At 35.7% G+C, this 20,503-nt stretch overlaps 1 protein-coding gene across 3 annotated transcripts in view; it reads right to left on the reverse strand.

Annotated features, from left to right (window-relative positions):
• Nucleotides 1–9,767: 9,767 nt before the first annotated feature.
• The window catches only part of GNAI1 (G protein subunit alpha i1), a 34,121-nt gene continuing 23,385 nt past the window's right edge, over nucleotides 9,768–20,503 (reverse strand). The window contains exons 4-9 of one of the 3 annotated variants that reach the window (XM_059817236.1): nucleotides 18,071–18,228; nucleotides 17,271–17,399; nucleotides 13,121–13,250; nucleotides 11,719–11,872; nucleotides 10,589–10,792; nucleotides 9,768–10,476 (exon numbers count right to left, since the gene is read on the reverse strand). In XM_059817236.1, coding sequence (XP_059673219.1) covers nucleotides 10,602–10,792; nucleotides 11,719–11,872; nucleotides 13,121–13,250; nucleotides 17,271–17,399; nucleotides 18,071–18,228 — 762 coding nt within the window. In that variant the 3' untranslated portion in view covers nucleotides 9,768–10,476; nucleotides 10,589–10,601. Of the gene's footprint in view, nucleotides 10,793–11,718; nucleotides 11,873–13,120; nucleotides 13,251–17,270; nucleotides 17,400–18,070; nucleotides 18,229–20,503 lie in introns of all 3 variants that reach the window. The other 2 variants (XM_059817235.1, XM_059817234.1) reach the window with 2 other exon arrangements.

A 20,503-nucleotide genomic window follows, 5' to 3' on the forward strand; every position in this document is an offset into this window, starting at 1 on the left:
TAAAAGTACTGCCATGTTAGGAGGTGATCGTTCACCTGACTTAATAGCCTGCATGGGGCTTTGTGGTCATCACAGGTAAGTCAGCATTATGTTAGCCAGTCATCCTCTAACCTTCATGGAAGCAGAATTCAGTTGTGTGGGACAGACGATGCTGAACACAAAACTCCTGTCCATGTTGGCAGCAAAGCAATGAGTAGCACTGTCAGGTACATTTTACTGTTGTATTCTAGTACCAGTAACTTTTGCTAGTGTCTTGAGAGAAATTCCCCACCTCTGACACTGCTTTTTGAGGGATGAAGTGTGGTAAGTGTTCTGATGTTTGTGGTTTTTTTCTAAAGAGGATTCATATCCCTCTCAAGACCAGACTAATCTCTCAAGCTTACTGTGGTAAAATCCTATCCAACTGGTAAATCATCATGTTACCTGCACATTCTGCAGACTCGTCACCTGTGACTCACTTTGTGGAATGACTTCTTATGTCTTCCAGTTTACTGTGGGGAACTGAATCTTACCCATGTCTTATCTCCATGAAATGCTCCTCCAGACAGTTCTTCTCAAATGATCATCTATGGAAACAAAGCCAAAAGGATCTTGCATTCCTGGTTACAGTGGGTAATTTGTCTAGGAAATGAGGCAACTTCCAGTTCAGGAAGAGTTTGTTCACTTTAAATGGGAAAGATTTAGAAAGTCTGGTTTTGGCCGTCCTCTAAATCCTCTTGTATATCACCGCTTCATCCCCAATTCGGCATGGTTTCATACTTAGCACTCCACTGCCTTGGATCAGACTGACCAGCTGCGACTACCACGATTAAAACAGGAGCCAGTCAGGAGTTCTCTTTTTCCATCAGCAGGGTAAGAGTGACTGAGAACTGCACTTTTAGACATACCGACCCCAACAAAGCCACACATGATACAGTTGATAGTCGTGCACAAAGCACTTACAACACAACACAGCAAGCATTCAGAAACACATGTCAAAACCTCCTTTGATCATACATAAGGCATGGAGTTCAGGAGTTGCATGGAAGACAGCCAGAGGCTGCGTGTATATCCATATGATCATCATATGGACACTGTTACAGAAGAAAGACCTAGCCGTAAGGATTATATATTGCTTTAAAAGGGCTTATTCTTCATCTTTCCATGTTGTGCAGATCTGACAGTCTCTTTCCATCTGCTTCCTCTCAAGAACATTAAAAATAGCATTCACAACAGAGACGTTAAAGTCTTATTTTTCAACTATAACAAATCCCACAGCCACTGGCATCCCCAGCTGCTTCCTCTTCCCCACGGTCCACTCACTGCCTTTCCTGTTACCCCCCTCTGCTAATAAAAATCCCCCTAAATCAACGCATTTCTTGGCAAGTGCATTTATTTTAGCCGTAGATAAATAACTAAAGGGGAAAAAAACCCTGTAAGTAGAGAAAGGTACACTGGCTCACAGCTTCATTAAACTACTCAGCTTTTACCAAAATCTGTTTCATGAGCTAATGGCCAAAGTTAGGCTACAGAGAGATTTCAGGCAGCCTACACTAAAAAGTAATTTGGAAAAGTACTCAAACCTTCAAGTGGAGTCCCAAAACAGAAAAAGAAAACATGCATGACATGTCTAAACTGTGGAGGAAACATTTAATCATTGTGGTCCACAACAAAAGTACCTGTGGGGTTTTTTTTCCTCAGTATCTTTAGCACAGCTGTAGTGCTACAGAACATGGAAAACGGAGCAACAACAGAGAATAAAAAAAAAAAAAGGAAAAAAAAAAGAAGGAAAAAAACCCCCCATGAAATATTTAAACCCATAATTGGGCAATGAGAATAGAGCTGTAGAAGGATGGTTATCTGAGGCATTTTCCATATACTGCATAAGATCATGTCTCTGGAACCGAGGCAGAGTTATGATGGAACACTTTACAACAAAGACAGAATGAAATTTTTTCAAAGCATTACAAACTACCAATGCCACAAAACTAACCACCTGCCTCTTGAGCCAAAAAGCCTCCAACGAGCAGCAGCCAGCTGAGATCTAAAGCAAAGATCCATTGAACAAAACTATTCAAATACACCACAGAAGTACTGAGTTTTGTCATTTGGCTCTTGCTCCTCCATTACCTTCAGCCTTTGGCATTAGAAGCAAATTCATCTTTGTGACTCAAAGCACATTTTGATTATGCCATTTCATGATTATTGTGTTCTGCGGCATTCCCTTCATGTTGTTTGACAGCAACAAAAAAAAAATCAGATTTTAAAGATTAATAGATATAGGAAGGTAAATGATAGCAGCTATTTACCATGCTTCTCATGTCATCTCTCTTTCAAAGAATTCAGTGCAGTGAGGCAGAATGCAGCACCACTGGGCACCTACTTAGAATACAAGTGAAGAGCTGTGCTGATACAATGGCAAACAAAGTACCTTATTCTGGTATAATGAAATGCTAGTAACATCAATTTGCTGCGCTTAAAAGCACAGAAGCCACATTAACATGTTAAACATGTTAAAGTCACTATTTTGCCTTCCAGAATACAGCTCATAAGAAAGATCAGCCTTAAAAGTTCAGCTTACACCTCCTGGGCCATTGCCCACCTAAGAACATAAAAAGTCCCCTAAGGAGTTAAGAGAGCTAAAGCAAAGAAGAAAACTGACTTCCTAGGAATCTCTTTCTGAACCCAGTAGTCAAAGACTAATGACTCTAGAGCAGAATTCTGGGTGGCAGTGAGGCAAAGAAATGCTTTAGCAGTAGCCTTTAATCAAAACCAAATCAGACAAGGGACAAACAACTTGCAAGAAAGCTGCATGCCTTCATTCAGAAATTTAAAGTACTCTGCTGTCCAGTTAAACTCCTGCAGTCCTGTTTCATTGATGGCCTTTCCTCAATACGCTACCTGAATTCTTCCAGAATGAACCTAGTATTCTGATATTTGTCTACCTTTCCCTGGTCTAATAACATCATGACTTAATGGAAGTCATACATTAATTATTCTAGTCTGTCCAGAAATAGCATGGAGGCAGAAAGGGGTTTTGGTATTTCAGCCTATGATCATATATTTTTCTGTCTTTCAATCTACATTTTTTTTTAAAGAAGTGTATAAAATTGTTTAGTAATCTACAAACCTCTCAAATAATATTTAAGCTTTGGGAATGGAAAATTTTGAAACTTGTTGAGAGATTCAAACTTGTAGTTTTTTGGTAAAACACTCATTTCGTATTCTTTCTCCATCCATCCTACCAAAAGGAAAATTAAAGAAAAAAAAAAGCTTTCCCCTTTTAAACCCTTTTCACTTACAAATAGCTTTGCAATTCAAGATACACAAGGAGAAACGCAAACCGATGCAGGAAAGAATTGCAAGAATGAATGAAGGACTAAAAAAACATGCGTTGTACAGAAAGTTTCATCAGGCTGAATCCATCCACCTCAACAAAGAAACAGCTAAAGGATGACCAGATCAGTCTTAAGTGAGCTCTGTAAGTAGCTGGTAGTTAAAAAATGATTGATATATTAATTTCAAATTGAATTAAACATTGTAAACTATTATAAATAAGATGGTATCTGGAAAAAAGGTCTAAAAGGATGACTTTGTTACCATTCAAAGGTGAAGAGGAGGGACCTAGCTGTAGACTTACACAACATAATACAGCTGGCTAGGGTACTCTTTTAAGATACAAGCAAATGAGTTCAGCATCTGCTTCAGTTCAGAGCAAGGATATGAGTAAATTAAATTAACTCTGAGATCTTCTACTGAACTTATTTTACTTCGTACAAGATACCAATCCTAATCATTCATTCTTTTGCAACAAATGTGTGTAACTGATACATACAGATTCTAGCCCTTGCAGAAATGAGAAGTCAGTATTATGTAAAGTGAAATAAATTTAACAGGACAAGGTAAAAATAACCATATCGGAGTATTTACCAGCCCATTTGCCAGGGCACTTTTCTCAGACTTGAGCAGGCCAAATGTATTTCAAAAATCAGACTGTGTTTGAACCTTAGCATCCCAGTTGCCAGCTGAACAGCCTTGCAACTGGATTACAGAAAATACCATTGGTGCCATCATCCCCTCAGTTCTGTATATAGTGTGACAATGAGAAGTACTATCTCCAAAAACTCGACATAGATCTATCTACTTCATAAATGAGTTTCTGAAATGCTGACATAATGTGATCATGTGTATAAGTGTTACTGGAAGAATGCAAGCCTTGGCTACCTAATCTGCATAATTTTAATTCTGCAAATTATTTTCTTAGTGATCATGTCTTCCTTATTTCTTAGATGTACAAGTTTCATTGTGTTTTAAATAAACTGAAGTAGATTGCATTTGTCAAAGGCTAAGAAAACATACTCATTACCACATGCCAGCTGATAGGCGATCACTTGACAAACTGTTTTAACTCTCTTGAGATGCTGAACATTAAAGTGAGCAAATTATCCCATTTCTAACAGAACTGCTCACTGCCTTCTGAAGTCCTTTTGAAAGTGATGAAACAGCTACGTCCTTTTAAAGCTTTCACTGAAAGTCAGTTTATGTAAACAACTCCTCGACAGCAGTCATCACAGTTTGGCCTCAAAGGACCTTAACACTTGTGCTCTGGTAGTTTAGGGTCTTATAACATTGATACTATTTTGACATCTCTTTTGTCTTCGTCAAGGATGCCAACTGTTAATGTACTGGATTAAAACATTAGAGCTATCAGAAAGCACTACCAGTTTTTTGCTGCAATTCCACGGCAGATACAAGTGCTTCATTCTGCCTCTCTTACAGCCTATGGAAGCATTGTATTTCAGCACTGGTCTCAGAAAGGCTCATACAGAGCACTCTGAGTGCTCCGTTAATCTTCCTTTCACAGATTTACTGAAGAAAAAATGAAGTGAAATGAAACAGCTTGTCCTTATTTCTGCACTTTAATATTTAAAACATGATAAAACTCATTTAACAGCCTCAGAATTTATCTTTTAGATCATCTCTGAGACTACAACGTTAAAAATTCCGGTTTTGAAGAAAAAACTCATTCAAGACTAGCAAACTACTACTTTGCAGCTATATTAGCATTTTATTCTTTCTGGCATGGCTTTTATTAACTAGAGGAAGATACATCTTCAAGGGCTGAGAATCCATCTAGGAGAAGATGTTTCAAGATTAAGTGTACAATATACCAGTAAGTTTCTCCCAGCAGCACCCAAATACCTCTTCTTGTAAAATTGTATTAAACCCTGAGACCATTCAAATACAAAATTTATAATAGACAACAGAAGAGCAGCTGCCTCTCTCGCCCCCCATCTCTATTCACTCCTCAGGGGAGTGCTCCCTCTCTCCTCTTCAGGAGAATCTTGGCTATTTCTTTTTGCTGAGTAGCTCTTTATTCCTGACTGCACAGTTCTGGCAGGCTGGAGAGAAACGCTCAACAAGTAGTATAACTAGCAGTAACTTGTCCCTCACATGTAACAGGCAGCTCAAAACTTTTCAGACTCAAAAATACCCTGAACATTAGATTACAGTAAGGAAAAGGGCACAACCCTTTTCCTCAATATTTGTAAGATCAGGCTGCCTGGACCTTTAATCCACACACATCAAACAGCCTCACATGGGAAGGGTGCAAGCAGCTGAGCAACTGCACATACCTCACTGCATCTCCTCACAACATCTTCTAAGAGAATCACTACATTGGAATACCTCAGCATACTTTCAGAGTAAGACGTTACGGTTCTCGAGGTAAATCATTACACCTTTGAGCTTATGTGCAAAACTGATGGATTATTCATTTGTTTTAGTTTAGTTAACTGCTACTTTGACAAATGGCCAAACCCTTGTGGGAGCACCTTGGTATTTATTCGAAATGTGTCTCCCACTCAGCCATTTGTCCTGTGCAGTCTCAAGGTGCATTCTGATTTTGTAGAGACGACACTTATTTGTAAGAGGTATTTGAGATGTGCTCTGTTGTCATACTGTAAAGACTTCTGATCAGACTGTGTATCACTCTGAAACTATAAGGTGCATAATCGAAAAGCTTCACCCGTTCAAGTTCCTGGTTTCCTAGACTTTTCTTCATGTTTTTCAATATAAACACATGCAGTTTTAAGTACACTTATTTATTCTCTAATCAGTCTGAATATTCTTACATATTCTTACATTCTTACACTGTAACAATAATAATAATCTTCCATTAAATATAGACATCTGTATGTTTTTTATCTGCAAAAGAAATTAAAGACCAGCATATTCCGCAGGATACAAGGCAGTCATTCCTTAGATGTCTACGCAATAGCACAACCTGTGAGTGGGAAAGCAGATGGACAACACCTCTTCCCAAACTTCTCTATTAGCAGAAGGACAGAAAAGAAGGGAGAATAAAGAAGTTAACTGGGAACAGCTAGTTCTGTGAAGCTGCAGTGACTTCTGCTGACAACATATTTGGTCTTAAACATATTTTGTTCCATTGCAATTAAAAACAGAATCAAATTTCAGATAGCACATTCTGATCAGTACATCCTTGCATACATACATCTTCTTCTGTAACAGCTGTTCTGAGATTCCTTTTAGAATCGAGGCATTGCACTATAGAAATCCAGTTCTACTACAGAACAGTGTTTCCTGTGGGCTCAACTCTTTTCCTCCCTAAATCCAGAAGGGAGTATGACCAAAAATGGTATAGCATTACACTATCCCATGTGGATCTCAACCCATTGATTCCACGTTAAAAAATAATCTGAATTATGTCTTAGTCCAAGCAACTTTTTACTAAGATAAAACTGCTCAATAACCCTGATCTCTGCTGTGTTAGGTAACAGTCATAAAGCCTTCCCACTACCACAAAAAAGAAACCACATGCAGAGCAAATCAACCAGAAACACCTTATCTGGAACCATGACCAACTTAGAAAATCACTGCTCCTAAATATGCTATGGATAAAAAGCTTGATAAATACATTTTAACTCAGCCATGTATTAAATACAGCATACTTTCATGACTTGGAAACATAACTGATTGAAATTCTGCTCCTAGCTTCCACTATGTCAAGGCAGCTTCTTTGCAAGAACTCCAAAGCCAGAGCTGGAAATGGTTTTCTTGCACCTATGGATTTTAATATACCTCTTCTTCAGAGTCCAAAACCCCTAATTTTTTGCAAAAATTACAGGCATTGATATAGCTAATGACTAGCAATTAAGTTACTCAACAAAATGTGTCCTTTGATTTCCAGTTTCTCTTTCACCAGTCTCGTCTTCCTCATTCATAGCCCGTGAGTGCACTCTCTCACAGGCTATGAATTATTTGACGTTGAGCTGCTTTCAGCCTCTTGTTGCACCTTCTACACTTTTTTCAAAATGAAACAGTCAAGGATTTGAAGTTTACAACCCCGGCATTACTCTTTGACCCACAGGCTATTAGTTTTTAATATGAACTTCAAAAGACATCCACACAGTTGGAGAGCCAGTATCTTGGTAGAGTTTCCTTTTTGCTTGATTTGGAACAGGAACTTATGTTTTCATTTTCCCCAATTCTAAATGCATAGTAGCCATCATGCTTGTTCAGCATGCTGCAGATTGATCTCTTCTGCTCCCTCAGGTTTTATATAGAATTTATATCATGAAGCTGCTAATGGTGTACATGGAAACAGAAACTGCAATCCGGCAAATGCTATGCTGTTTCCATGCTATGATCGTGGACGCTGTTTTAGTTACTAAGAAGTTACTATATTTAACATCAAACTTCCTCTGAATTCAACAGGTAGCATCATGAAGCCAAATACCAAATTTTCCAAATGACACTTCCTCACAGTTAAGCCCCTTAAAAATAACTACACGTTTAATGATGGCTGCATTTTCCTGAGAGAGTTCAACCACAGACAATATGCTCACAAGACCATGGGGGCTGGAGAAGCCTCCATAAGGTTGTAATTCCCTACATACACTAAATTTCAAATATTTAAAATAATCTGAAGGAATATCTAAGCTAGTAGAGGGAGCTTCCTTGTGTAAGGCTAGAAAAAGCAGTTTGCCTGGATAATTTGTATGAAGAAATGGGAGGAATGGAGAACTGCAAGAGAACGGAGGGACGAGACTGTCCTAAGACAGTGGTGGACCTGCAGGATTTCCTCCATTTTCTGTAGTGGTCTCAGACTGAGAAGCAGCCTCCTGACAGAACAAAGATGGAGTGAGGCCTTATTACAATTGCAGTGAAAATTAAGTGTGTGGCTCCTACTATTGCATGTTTTCCTCTTGTAGCTTTTCCTACAGCAGTGGCCTAGGCTGACAACTTTCATCTCAGGACAAAGACTGATTAACCAGTACAGAGTATCTATAAGGAAACATACCTGCGGTCCACTCATCAAGTCAGAAAAGACAAGCTCATCTGCCTGGCCTAGCAAGCAAAAGTATTTCACAGTTTTGTTCTGTGTTAAGATGTAAATACCTCAGAAAATACCAGTTATGAAATTCCAAAAATTATCCAAATGAAGGTGTTAGGAACACTAGTAAAGGAAAAATATTTAGGAATTAATCAATAATCATCAATTTATGCTCATTTTCATTTTACTGTTTCTTGTAAAAAGTTTTTGAATTTACTCTTGACTTCATATCTTCTCATTTTTACTATCTAGTTATCTCCACAGGATGGATGCAAAAAGATTTCCATCAGCACATTTAATGAAAAACATTTCTTTCAAGCAAGGCACAAAATTTAGATTTATTTATGTAATTTGATTAATCCCAATTTTTGTTTTACATTAAGTACAAAAACCATCTTGAACGTAGGTGTAAATACAATTTCCACAAAGTAGTTCAATGAGATTTAAAATCAGTTATGTATCCAGAACTGTAAAGCACAATTAAAAGCAGCCCAGGATATACAGATTGTTTACCATAACTGCTGAAAGAGTTCATAATATATGAGTATATTTAACAACGTCCAGTAATAACTTATCTCCTTTCTAATCTTTCATTTGAAATGCATTTAGCAATTCTGTACCTAACAAAGGAAGCATTAAAGAATGAGAAGTGCACATAATTTTTACTCAAGCTATCTGAGGCCTAAATGAAACACATACACAAAAATTAAATAACAGAACAATTACTTAAATATTTTGGTTGAACATTTCTAAGAACATAACTGCTAAGATAATACAGAAAAATAGCAACAGGTTCAAAGACTTATTTACTTTTCAAAGAACTTACAGTGTACTGTAGCTGCCTGAAATATTTTAACAATTATAGAAAATAATATTTCCAAGTTTGGTACGTTCATATTTTCTAGATGACATACATTTAAGAAAACCATCCATGAACTTATTTACAAATAGAAGCTTATTCATCTTAAAAATCTGTATTAAAAAAATCAGTTTTGGCACTACCCATAAGGCAATGGATGATATGTACCTAAGATATCAAATCACATAATGAAAGCATAACCAGAAGAAAATCATATTCTTTAACTTATTATTTAAAGAACTGTGAGACTTTAATTATAATCAAAGAGGAAATTAAAGAATTAGCATTTGCAAGTCACTGAAACAACCTATCCAAAATACTGAAGATTCTTTTTATATGCAACAGGAAATTGCTTTAATCTGTGTGCCATGTCTTGTGGGAGAACCTGATATTTCCATGGTTATTAAATTATCAAACTAGTTTTATTACCAGAAAATATCAAAAAGTTTAAGGAGAACAGGATTTTACTTCTTAAGCAGAAAAAAATATTACTCTGAAGTCCAGCCTTTGTTAATGGTTTATAAAAAACCCCAAAGGTAATTTTGCCATTCACTCCACTGAGTAAAGACCACAGTTTCAAACTTTTTTTTTATTGATATGAATGGTTTTAACAACTTCCTTTTTGCATTTCCATCAGCTTCAATGATATTTGAACCTTAAAATTTAATTTCTCAGTGTTGCCACATTTGCACTGCAAAGACTGCAAGCCCAGATTTCATAAATGCTGGATTTCATTTAAATTTTAAAAATAATCTTTGCATTTATCTTAAATTTATAAAAAGATCTTTTCAAAACTTAAGGCAAAAAACAAGTTTTATTGGTTATGTTTCTTTAAGTCTGAGCAGGTGTATGAGGCTGTTTAAATATCAAAAAAGCTAACACCATATACAGTATTACCAACAAAAGTAAAGAATAAGGCAGCATGCACCCTTAAGATGAAAAGAAAATTTAATTTTACAAGATGTTTAAATAATCCAAAGGCAAAAAGTGTCTGTCTCCTCTAAGAGTATCTTCATAAAACATGGAAATTTTAGAGGACATCAAGTTACTAAAATATTCCATTCAACGTTTATACAAATACATTACTACAATTATAAGTTTACATACAATCAACTGACATCTCAGTGTTAACTAATTACTGAAATTTACAAGACAAACATAAATAAAGCTGTTAAAACAGGCAAGTACAGTACTGATCTATCATTCAGCACAATGTATTTTGTATTTCTTTCACCTTGAAAAGAATCAGATTAGAATTGTGCGAAGTCATTCTCCAAACCTAGAAATAAAATAAAAGAGAATTAAGTATGTCTATGAAGGTTTTACACAGCATGGGCATATTCCAATTGCCTAAGTCCTGTTTTCAGGCATGTAATTTACCATTTAACAACCTTTTGTCTGTTCTCAGAAGAGGCCACAGTCTTTAAGGTTATTTTTAATAATGACATCAGTTACAGCATCAAAAACAAACTGCACATTTTTTGTGTCTGTGGCACATGTGAAGTGAGTGTAGATTTCCTTCGTGTCTTTTCTTTTGTTCAGATCTTCAAATTGACACTGAATATAAGCAGCTGCTTCTTCGTAAGTGTTAGATCCTAGAAGGAGAAAATTGCTCAGTACACAGGTTTCCAACTGAGAAAGAACAAGATGCATACTACATCTATGAAGGAGGTGGTTCTTTGGAAATAGTTAACCTAAACCTGAAGAGGATTAATTCCACTGCTGTTGCTTTAAGATACCATAAATAAATCTTGAAGGAAAACTTTTGGACACATTTTTAAGAATAAAAACTAAAGACTCAATTTAATTCCATCTGCAGAAGAGTCTTTCCATTTACTTCATCAGCAGACAGAGCACGTCATTAATGACCCATCACTGTTCCCTAAGTTAGGATATTTTGTTTCCTTCATTCAAGTTATTAACTTGCAATTTTTATGTTTTTAAAAGGTTTGGGTTTTTCCCAGACTCAATTAAAGACATTTGGTATACACATTTCTCCTAAGCTTTTTACCTCCAACGTGCTATTTTCTGTAGAACAAAATAGTCTGAAGTTACAATGAAAATGATACATAAAAAGGCTAAGACTTGTTAAATGAAATCATCCTCTTTTGCTATGTATTTCCTGAATAAGCCACCTACTTCTAACATGTATGTACACCCCCTGTTCAAATAAATTCTCATGTATCCTCAGGGATTCTTGCTAGTGAAAAAAGTTACATCTAAATACAAAAATAGGAGGACATCAGAAAAGAAGAATGGGCTAAATAAATTAAGCTGAAGAGTTGCAGCAGTAACATTGTAACATTTAAATGCTATCAGCAGACCAGCATTATTTCACTTGGTTAAAAAGATGAATCTGACCTAGCACTATTTTATTTGTGAGCCATAAAAGCAAACCCCCCATCTTAAACTTTATTTCATTTAAATATTTTAGATACCTAGAGTTAAACTCCTGATTTGTGCATCAAAAATGAGGTAATTTAACCAAAAATTACTTGACACCTGCACCCCCCTCCAATACCTGCATATTCAGGGTAGCAAATAGTGAGGGGACTCCTTTTGATTTTTTCTTCAAAAAGATCTTTCTTGTTCAGGAAGAGAATAATAGAAGTGTCTGTGAACCATTTATTGTTGCAGATACTGTCAAACAATTTCATGCTTTCATGCATCCGATTCTGTAATTGGAAAAGAACACCTTGTTGTATTTTATCAGAGTAGTAAAATCAGGATACATATTTTCAATTAGTTACAAATGAACCAGATAAGTTACAAAACTAAGTTTCTAGCATACAGAATCACATTTTACCACAGGGAAATACAAACAGGCCAAGACCACTACAAAGAATGCTTTCACGAGCAGGGTTTAAGCAACCCCTCCCGCCCCCCCCCCCCCCCCCCCCCCCCCAATTTCCAGGCTAGGCTGTTTAATATTTTAGAAATTTTTGGTGTGTTTTGATATTTTGCAGTACAGATATTCTACAAGAGTTGCTGAGTTACCTGAATTTGTGTTATACTGATTAGATCTTCTGGAAACTGAAAATTAAATTCTGCACCTAGCTGAGATTCCAGCATAAGAAAAAAAGAATAGTTCTATAGAACTAGAGAATCGAGTGAGCTGTTTTTTTCCCCTCTTACCCTAATTTTTAGCTTTGTAGAAAGATTATCCAACATGTAACTACTTTGGCCACGCCCCAGTCATTTAAGTAGCAGGATGCTAGCTATGACCTTCTTTGACTACATTTGACTTGAAAGGTTTTTTTATTTCTCTTTTCTCCCCAAACTATATTTTGTAAGAAGTTGCAGAAGATGAGGAAGAGCACAGAAGTCTGTTAATGTTTCACACACACACAATAGATAAGCATCACTTTAGACCAATTAGATAAAAAAAAGCATCCACTCTGCGCATACCGATAGGGGAGGTGTCACACCTTGAAAAAGGAGAAAGGAGTGGAGGGCATTGGAAGGGAGAAGGAAGAGAAAAATTTCTACAACTAAGGAACGAGATCAGAGTGACACATTTAGAAAGAAACAAAAACTGAAGACTGAGGAAGGAAAGGAAAAACAAAACATGGTAAAGTAGAAACAGATAAGTCAAGCAATTTCTTATTATACACTTCTAGCATCCATAGAGAATAAAATGCATCTTATTGACAACCATCCTCATTAATTTATGCGTCCTTTAAAACATGAAAGAGTGTAGCTGAAAAGAATACTTGTCTCATAGTGTTCCTTCTGAGAATATGAAGAAACACTTTGAAACCTGAAAGCATGAATTCTATCACCATATCTCTGAGACCTTTTACACAAAACCCACACATCTTATAAAGCAGTAATACTCTAAAAGATGTATTTATAGCTTTCCTTTCAAACTTATTTAGTTTCTATCCAACAACTATTACTTTCTTCAACATTAAGGTACTTGCCATTTCCTCATCTTCAGCCAAGACCAAGTCATAATCGCTTAATGCCACACAAAAAATAATTGCTGTAACACCCTCAAAACAATGAATCCACTTCTTCCGCTCTGATCTTTGGCCTCCAACATCAAACATTCTGCAAAACAGAAGTGCAAAGCAGGGAATGAACTTTGGAATTTCTAGTTTTCTGAATGCTAACCAATAAAATCTGAACGTATCAGCTGTGTAAATCTGATCACAAAATTTTTAAAAAAGGCATAAAAATGTGCAACATTTATTACTATTTAATGTCTCAGTATAAAAAACCAATTCTAATAAAGCCTGAAATGTCTTCCTGTGCAACATTTTACAAAACATGCAAAGTGTGAGATGAAAGCTGAACAGGACTGATTATCTACAAATAATTTGTACTGTATTTCATTAATGAAGTTAATTGCAATCTATAAAAAATAAAAACACAATTAGCTTTACTAAATGTAAACTAGATGGAAGGGTTATTCAACCTTTAGCCCAAATGAATAAAAAGTCTAAAATAATAAAAGGTATTGATCAACAACGTAAGATGCTTTAAGAGCAGAATGGTGTCTGTTTTAATACTTGGAAATAATGCAATACTAAGGAAGCTGGATACGAGTAACACTGACTCCATTATTCTTTTTTAGTATTCTGAATGTAAATATGTAAAATCTAATTTTCACGTTTTAAAATTTAATCTGGAATCTCTAAATCCTGGTGAGTTTCAGCTCCTCTCTCTCCTAAACCAAATTGCAACTTGATCAATTTTTCAACTGTCCATGTTTAAATGGGATATTTTTTTAAGAGACACTGAAATTACTTTCAAAATTCTCTTAAAAGACAAAATAAGCATCACATAGTAAGAACAATCATTTTCCCTGTAATAAATGCATTTTTTTGAAATGCAATTAAGTGGGAAAACTGAGCTATAAAGGTGAGTCTTGTTTCTTTTGAATTCTTTTCAAATTAGTGATTCTGAACAGAGTGGTCTTAAAGTTCATAAGCTTTCCATCTGCCCTGTTAGAAGTCATACTAAGGCCTCTTAGGTCACAGTCCTGAAAGACTGAAACACTCATAGAAGCTGCTTAATCTGCAGATAAATTTTAAGAAGTTCTGAAAGAATGATTTACAGATTCTACCTTCCAATATGGGAGGGTGTGCACACAGGGTTGTGTGCAAGCCCACGTTTTAAGCACTTGCCTCAGGTGCTAAAATTCATAGTACCATCCATGGCTTGACTACTCAGAAGAACCATACTTTGCTTATGCAAGGTAAGTCAGAGTCAACAATGAACTATAAAGAAATACAAGGCGGTGTTGAAAGAATTGACGTTTGTAACAGCTGAATCTACCTAAAGAATGAAGGTATTAGAGAAATGCTTTAATTACATTCCATTATTCAAAGAAAGCCGATTTCTCCAATGAGATTACAAGATGACTATGCCACGTTAAGACAAATTACTTCACTGAACTAAAAGTAAAGCGTTAAAGTCTCTTCTCCAGTCATCACTCTACTAAGCTATGTTACTTAGCTGTATTAAATGGGTAGCTTTCTGAATGGTTTATCTGCAATTGTGCAAATTTAAGGACTTATGCAAGGTCCTTTCATTAGCACAATATGTTTTTGAAAGCTAGTGTTACCAGATGTGCTATATTCTGCTTCTTTCAGACTATTTAAGCAAAGAACATGATTCCAGTACCCATACAAAATGTGACATAGGCCAAAAGGACACCAGATATTTATTATGATTGCTTTCACTTCTTTTTTAAGGTTACAAAAGTTGTTCGTTCCAGTCCCCAGCCTTGTGAAAGACTATGAATTTGACAAATACATTTTTGAAGCAGGGTGAGTGTTTACAAAAATACGATACATAACTGGAAAGTCTGACATATTACACACTTATTAAAACCGACCTTTATTTTTTATTATCCTCCCGTTTTCCCTGAGCTGTAAGATTGCGGGGGTGCAGGTAGATAAAAAACCCTACCAATTTAATGTTAGTGTACTACATGACTAGGTAAATTGCACCTGAATGGATTCAATTACAGCTGTTATTTTTAGAAATCTAAAGTGTTCTGAGTTGCTAGATTTTTATTTAAAAAAATGCACAGTAAAAATAAGTAGAGGAGGAAACAAATTAGAATAAAACCAAAGACCTTTGGCTTACTGATCAAGAACTGTCAGAAACATCATAACCTCCGATGAGGTCTTCTGCTTGGGTATACTATCGTGCAAGTGACAATGCTCATTGCCCATTTAATGTTCTACAATGGAATAATGCCATCTTAAAAACATTTTAAAGATTACTCCTATTGAAATTTAAAAATTAAAAAAGGATTCCTTCGAAGTATTCCTTACCTTCAGAGATATCTTTCAGGGGAAGTCTCTGAATATCACCCTATATAAATGCAAGTCAGCCACCTACTCCTTCTTAGTTCTCAAATAGTGATGGAGATACCCACAGGAAGAGATTTTGTACTTGTATACCTTAATAATTTATATCTTAAATGTTAGTCATTACTTCTGTCAATTCTAATGTTAACATTTTATAATTTTGTACTAAGTCCTGAATTCCCATAAGAATTTGTTAAATTATCAGAACATTTCTACAAAATAAGGTGTTCTTTGAAGACAAAAGTAGTAAATAATTGGACTCTACTTCTGAAACAGTCTATAGAAACAGGGTGAAGATGACTTGCTATTTGTATTTTAGATTGAATCAATGATTAAAGCTATGCTAAGTGCTTTATAGAGGAGGCTGAAATCAGGCTCAACCTCAAAGACTCTAAACACGCACACCAAAACAGGAAAGAAAATATAATGAAAAAAAATGAAGTATCGCACAGCTAGTCATGTTTATGTACCCCTCCCTTGGTATAATCTAGCCTTTTATGCCTTTAGTTCCTCTTAAAAGTTCTTTTCAATGTTATGTAAGAGTAGACTTGAAGACTTCAAGTCCTTCCAATAACTCATTAAGCCTATTTCCTAAGGCACCTAAAATTTAAACACCTGCTGTACAGGTGTTCAGATGTACAACATTAAGAAAGACCTTTGGACCTATTTAGCTGTAAATTTACACATATTATAGAAGCATAATCATATGGTCCTTATAACAGTCCTAATAACCAGTACATACTAGAAGTAGCTACCTGCATAAAAATTCATTGAGAATGTAGAAGAATTTAAACTCATCTACAATAGGGAACTGAACCAGAAACATTAGCAAATGAGTGAGCAAATGGATAGCTCCTCAAACGACTGAAGTCCTTTCTTGAGGCTTGGCTAAGAACTACTCTCCTTAGGTTTGCAAGAGATTCATTCCCATTTACCAGATATTATTTTATAGATGAATACAAATTTTGTATACTTAAACCCTAAAACAAGGAAACAAAATATATTTCCACAGTACTGATGGCCCTGAAGCATCCATATCACAGTACTTGCTATGCATTTACATGAAAAAGAATATTTTCCATGAAGATACTAAACAAATATATAGTATAGACATGCTGACAACAATCTCTGCACAATCTAAATGCAGATGCAATGTGAGTTTTACTGAGTTTTCTTCTCATTCTTCCTGATCAGTAGGCGGTAGAATACTATTACATTTATACTACCTTATGTTTTCATCATGAATGTCTTTGGACATAAAACGTTCAGAATATTAACATTATTTTGTAAATCCCACATCACAGGAAATATAAGTCACATTCTTTTAATCACTAAATAAAGCACTAACTTAAAGTCAACACATATTTGAATTCAGTTCTTCAGGAAAATCGATCTACTCTTTCATACAACACCAGCAAACATTTATAAGCCTCCAGCTCTCCAACTGAACTAAAAGGGAATAATCTGATAGAAGAACAGCTATTTAACATGGCAGATAATGGACTATTTTGAGATTTAATTTACATACAAAATATCTTTACAAAAAGCTTCCAATAAAACCAAAGCATTTATTACTTAATGTCTGCATATTTATTCTGAGTTATTACAGGAGTTCCAATGACTCCCACATCCCTTCAGAAAATTGAGCCAAGCATGAGGAATTTTTTTTCATTTCATTGACATTCCATCTTCTAGAACTTTACAGAAACCGTAACAGACAGATAAACATGCAGCATGATTTACATACTTAAAATGAAGATCTTTGAAAGTAAAGTGAGTTTCCACTATTCCTGTAGTTTTCACTCTAGTCCTGAGAACGTCCTGTTGGGTTGGAATGTAGCTGGTTTGTGCTATCCTGTCCAAGTCATTCAAGTAACTGAAGGTAAAAACAAATACTGCTTTCAGTTATTCATAAAACAGTAACATGATAATTACAAAGAATTACAGAAGTTCTAGGTCCATTCATTATACTGTGCTTGACTTTTATAGCATAGATTTCTCTGAGATAAGACGAAAGAGAAGACACATTATTTCCCTCAATTTTCTGTGTTTTTTGAAATAAGCTTTAGACACACAAAGAGATTTCATCCTCGAAGAAAGAAAACATAAGCAATTGACTCCACTACAAAGAATTCTTCTTCTGAAATCCAAAAATGCAAACAAGGTTCCACGTACACCAATGCTATTTGCACTAACTAGAACACCACCCTCATCTTTGTAACCTACTAAACTACAAGTTACTTTGAACTATAACCAAGGTTTTGATGATCTTAAAGGTCTTTTCCAACCTAAACTATTCTATGATTCAAGAGGATGAAATAACTGGTCAGAACATGACTCAAATTCATAATTATACCACCATAATTATCTCCAACCCTGAAGGTTAATTGCAGCATTTTGACCCAAGTAGACAGTATCTTTGTCCAAATAATTCTAAATTTTTGATCCACATGGGAGCAGAATTTCTCAGAAGATGAGACTTCTCTTCTGTTCCTTTAGCTACTACTCACAAGACAAAGAGAGTCTTGTTTGTCACATAGTACTTACTACGCAGCGGAGTCATTAAGCTGGTATTCTCTAGATCTATTGAAACAAGCTTGAACTCCACTGTCTTTCCACAGTCTCTTGATAACTCCAGCAAGCTCTGCAGTCATAAATCCTTCTTCTGCTGCTCCAGCTAACACAAAGAGTTGCCGAGCATCATCCTTTAGGACGTAAACAGAAAGTGGAGAGACAAACATTGAGAAATACAACGAAAGTACTACCACCTAAGAACTATATGCAGCAAATTAGTTACTTTCTTAACCTGGTAAACATAAATGTAACCAAACCAAAAAAAGTGAAGGAAAACAATTGATTTCAGTGTTCTTCATAGGATATTAATTCCCACATTTTTCAAGAACAGAAAGACGAGTTAACCAAATTTCTCATTAGCTGATAAAGCTTCTTCTGATCTGTTTATAACTTGAACTAAGCTTCTATAAACCGAACTAGTAACATATTTTGTTCTCAAGTCTCAAGTTAACCTTATTTGCTTATCAAATACCACAAACTGAATAGAATGGTTACAATGCATACCAAAGCCTTCAGAAATGCAGATGTATATTGACTGACTGAAGAAAACACATTAATCACTTAAGCTTCAGAAACCAACTTTCTTTGAAAGTGGTAAGTGATCATTTCTTCCCAAATCATGCACCAGGAAATAGAAAAATACTTCTTAAAACCTTTCCAGAGAAATCAGTTACAAATATCCATTACTTTAATTATTCTACAGAGATCAAGTTTTCTTGGTAATGCCATATCAAGCAAACATCAAGATTTTTAAGAGAGCAAATACTGGATTTTAAGACTATATATAATGACTGCCTTTGTGAGTGAGGCTAATGGAATACAGGATGTCAATCCACCAGTCTCCCTTAACAGAATTTGACCAGTTGGCCACCTTCATCCAATTTTGACTGAGGAAAGAAATTTGAAAATGTTATACCTGTAAGGCATTGGAAAAGAAGATATCAGCTGGGTAGAGGAAAGAGATCCACATTAGTACTCTGCTGTGGGTAGCTGCTTGACCTTGCTTACTAGCTGTATGTTATATAATGCCAAGGTACGTCAGCAAGAAAAATCAACGTATTTGTGGCTTGTAACTACTACCCACAGCATGTACAGTTTGTCCAATAATGAAAAGAAAGATAACAGATGATACTGGAAAGAAGGAAGGAGAAAAGAGAGACTTAGGCACATCAGCTGGGAACTGAGAGTATTTCAAGAAAGAAGAGGATAAAAAAAGCAGCATATAAGGTTATTCTCACAAAACGGCAAGTGTAGATACAGATGCAAATCTGCAGAAAAACCCGGTTCTGACACCTTTGCTGTTCAAACAATAAGCTGTGGAAAAAAAAAAAGCATTTTCAGGATAAGCACAGAAAGTAGTGATTGTTCTAAAGATATTGTCCGCTGCAGACTTAAATAATCAAAGATTATGACAGCTAAGAGGGAAATTGTTTGCAGATGGATTGAATAAGACTGATATTCACAGCTTGAAAACAAAAAGCTTAAGTTCAGTCAACTCAAGGCAACTTGAAGAGATTTATATATATGTATACATATTTAGTTATACATATGAACAACAGGTATCCAATATACAGTTCAAAAAGTCTTCTGAAAGCTAGAGTAGCTGCAAATCTAAAAATAAACATCTGTCAAACAAATTAACAGAATAGTGATTACTGTACATGCACAGGACAAATTGCAGACAACTAATAAAAATTCAGTGGATTACACTAACCAGAGCAGTAAAGATCAAAGGGTTGGACAGTCAGATCTCATTGACTGTAGTTTGAGCAATATGCCTGCATAAAAGAAGCCTGAACAACAATTCTGGTCTTGAATGCTGTCTCTGGATAAAAATGCCAAGGACCTACAACTCATAGAAGCACCAGATCTTGAAGAAGTCAATATGTTAAGACACGACGGAAGCAGCTTAGAAACCGACAGTCAATTTTGTCATGAATGATGATGCCATTTTATACCTAACATGGTCTGACTTTCAAACAAACAAAATTTACTCTGTTTCAAGGAGCTCTGATCTCTACATGCTCTAAAATGGGGGGGTAGGGAAAGGGCAGGTGGAAAAAGAGAATCCATTTCAGCTTTTCAAAAGCCCAAACATTAAAATAAAAAGTGGTCTCTGTTACCCCCATAGTCCCTTTTCTAAGGATGGCAAGTACTACAGGCACCGCAAGTGAGGTAGTATCCACTGATCAACTCGTTATTAACCAATGCTAGATAATTTCCTTTAATTATACTGGAATGGGGCAGCTCCTCTCTAGGTGTCACTATTTTTATACCAGACTTCATAAATGAGATAAAGAAACTAATTTAACCATCGCTCTAGCTAATTACAGCAAATCTTATGTTCAGAAAGTGGTCCATAGTCCTTCAAAGCACATTCACTAAATGTCTCTCAAAACATAGTTT

Source organism: Gavia stellata, chromosome 4 (genome assembly GCF_030936135.1).
Source record: "Gavia stellata isolate bGavSte3 chromosome 4, bGavSte3.hap2, whole genome shotgun sequence".
Lineage (NCBI taxonomy): Eukaryota > Metazoa > Chordata > Aves > Gaviiformes > Gaviidae > Gavia > Gavia stellata.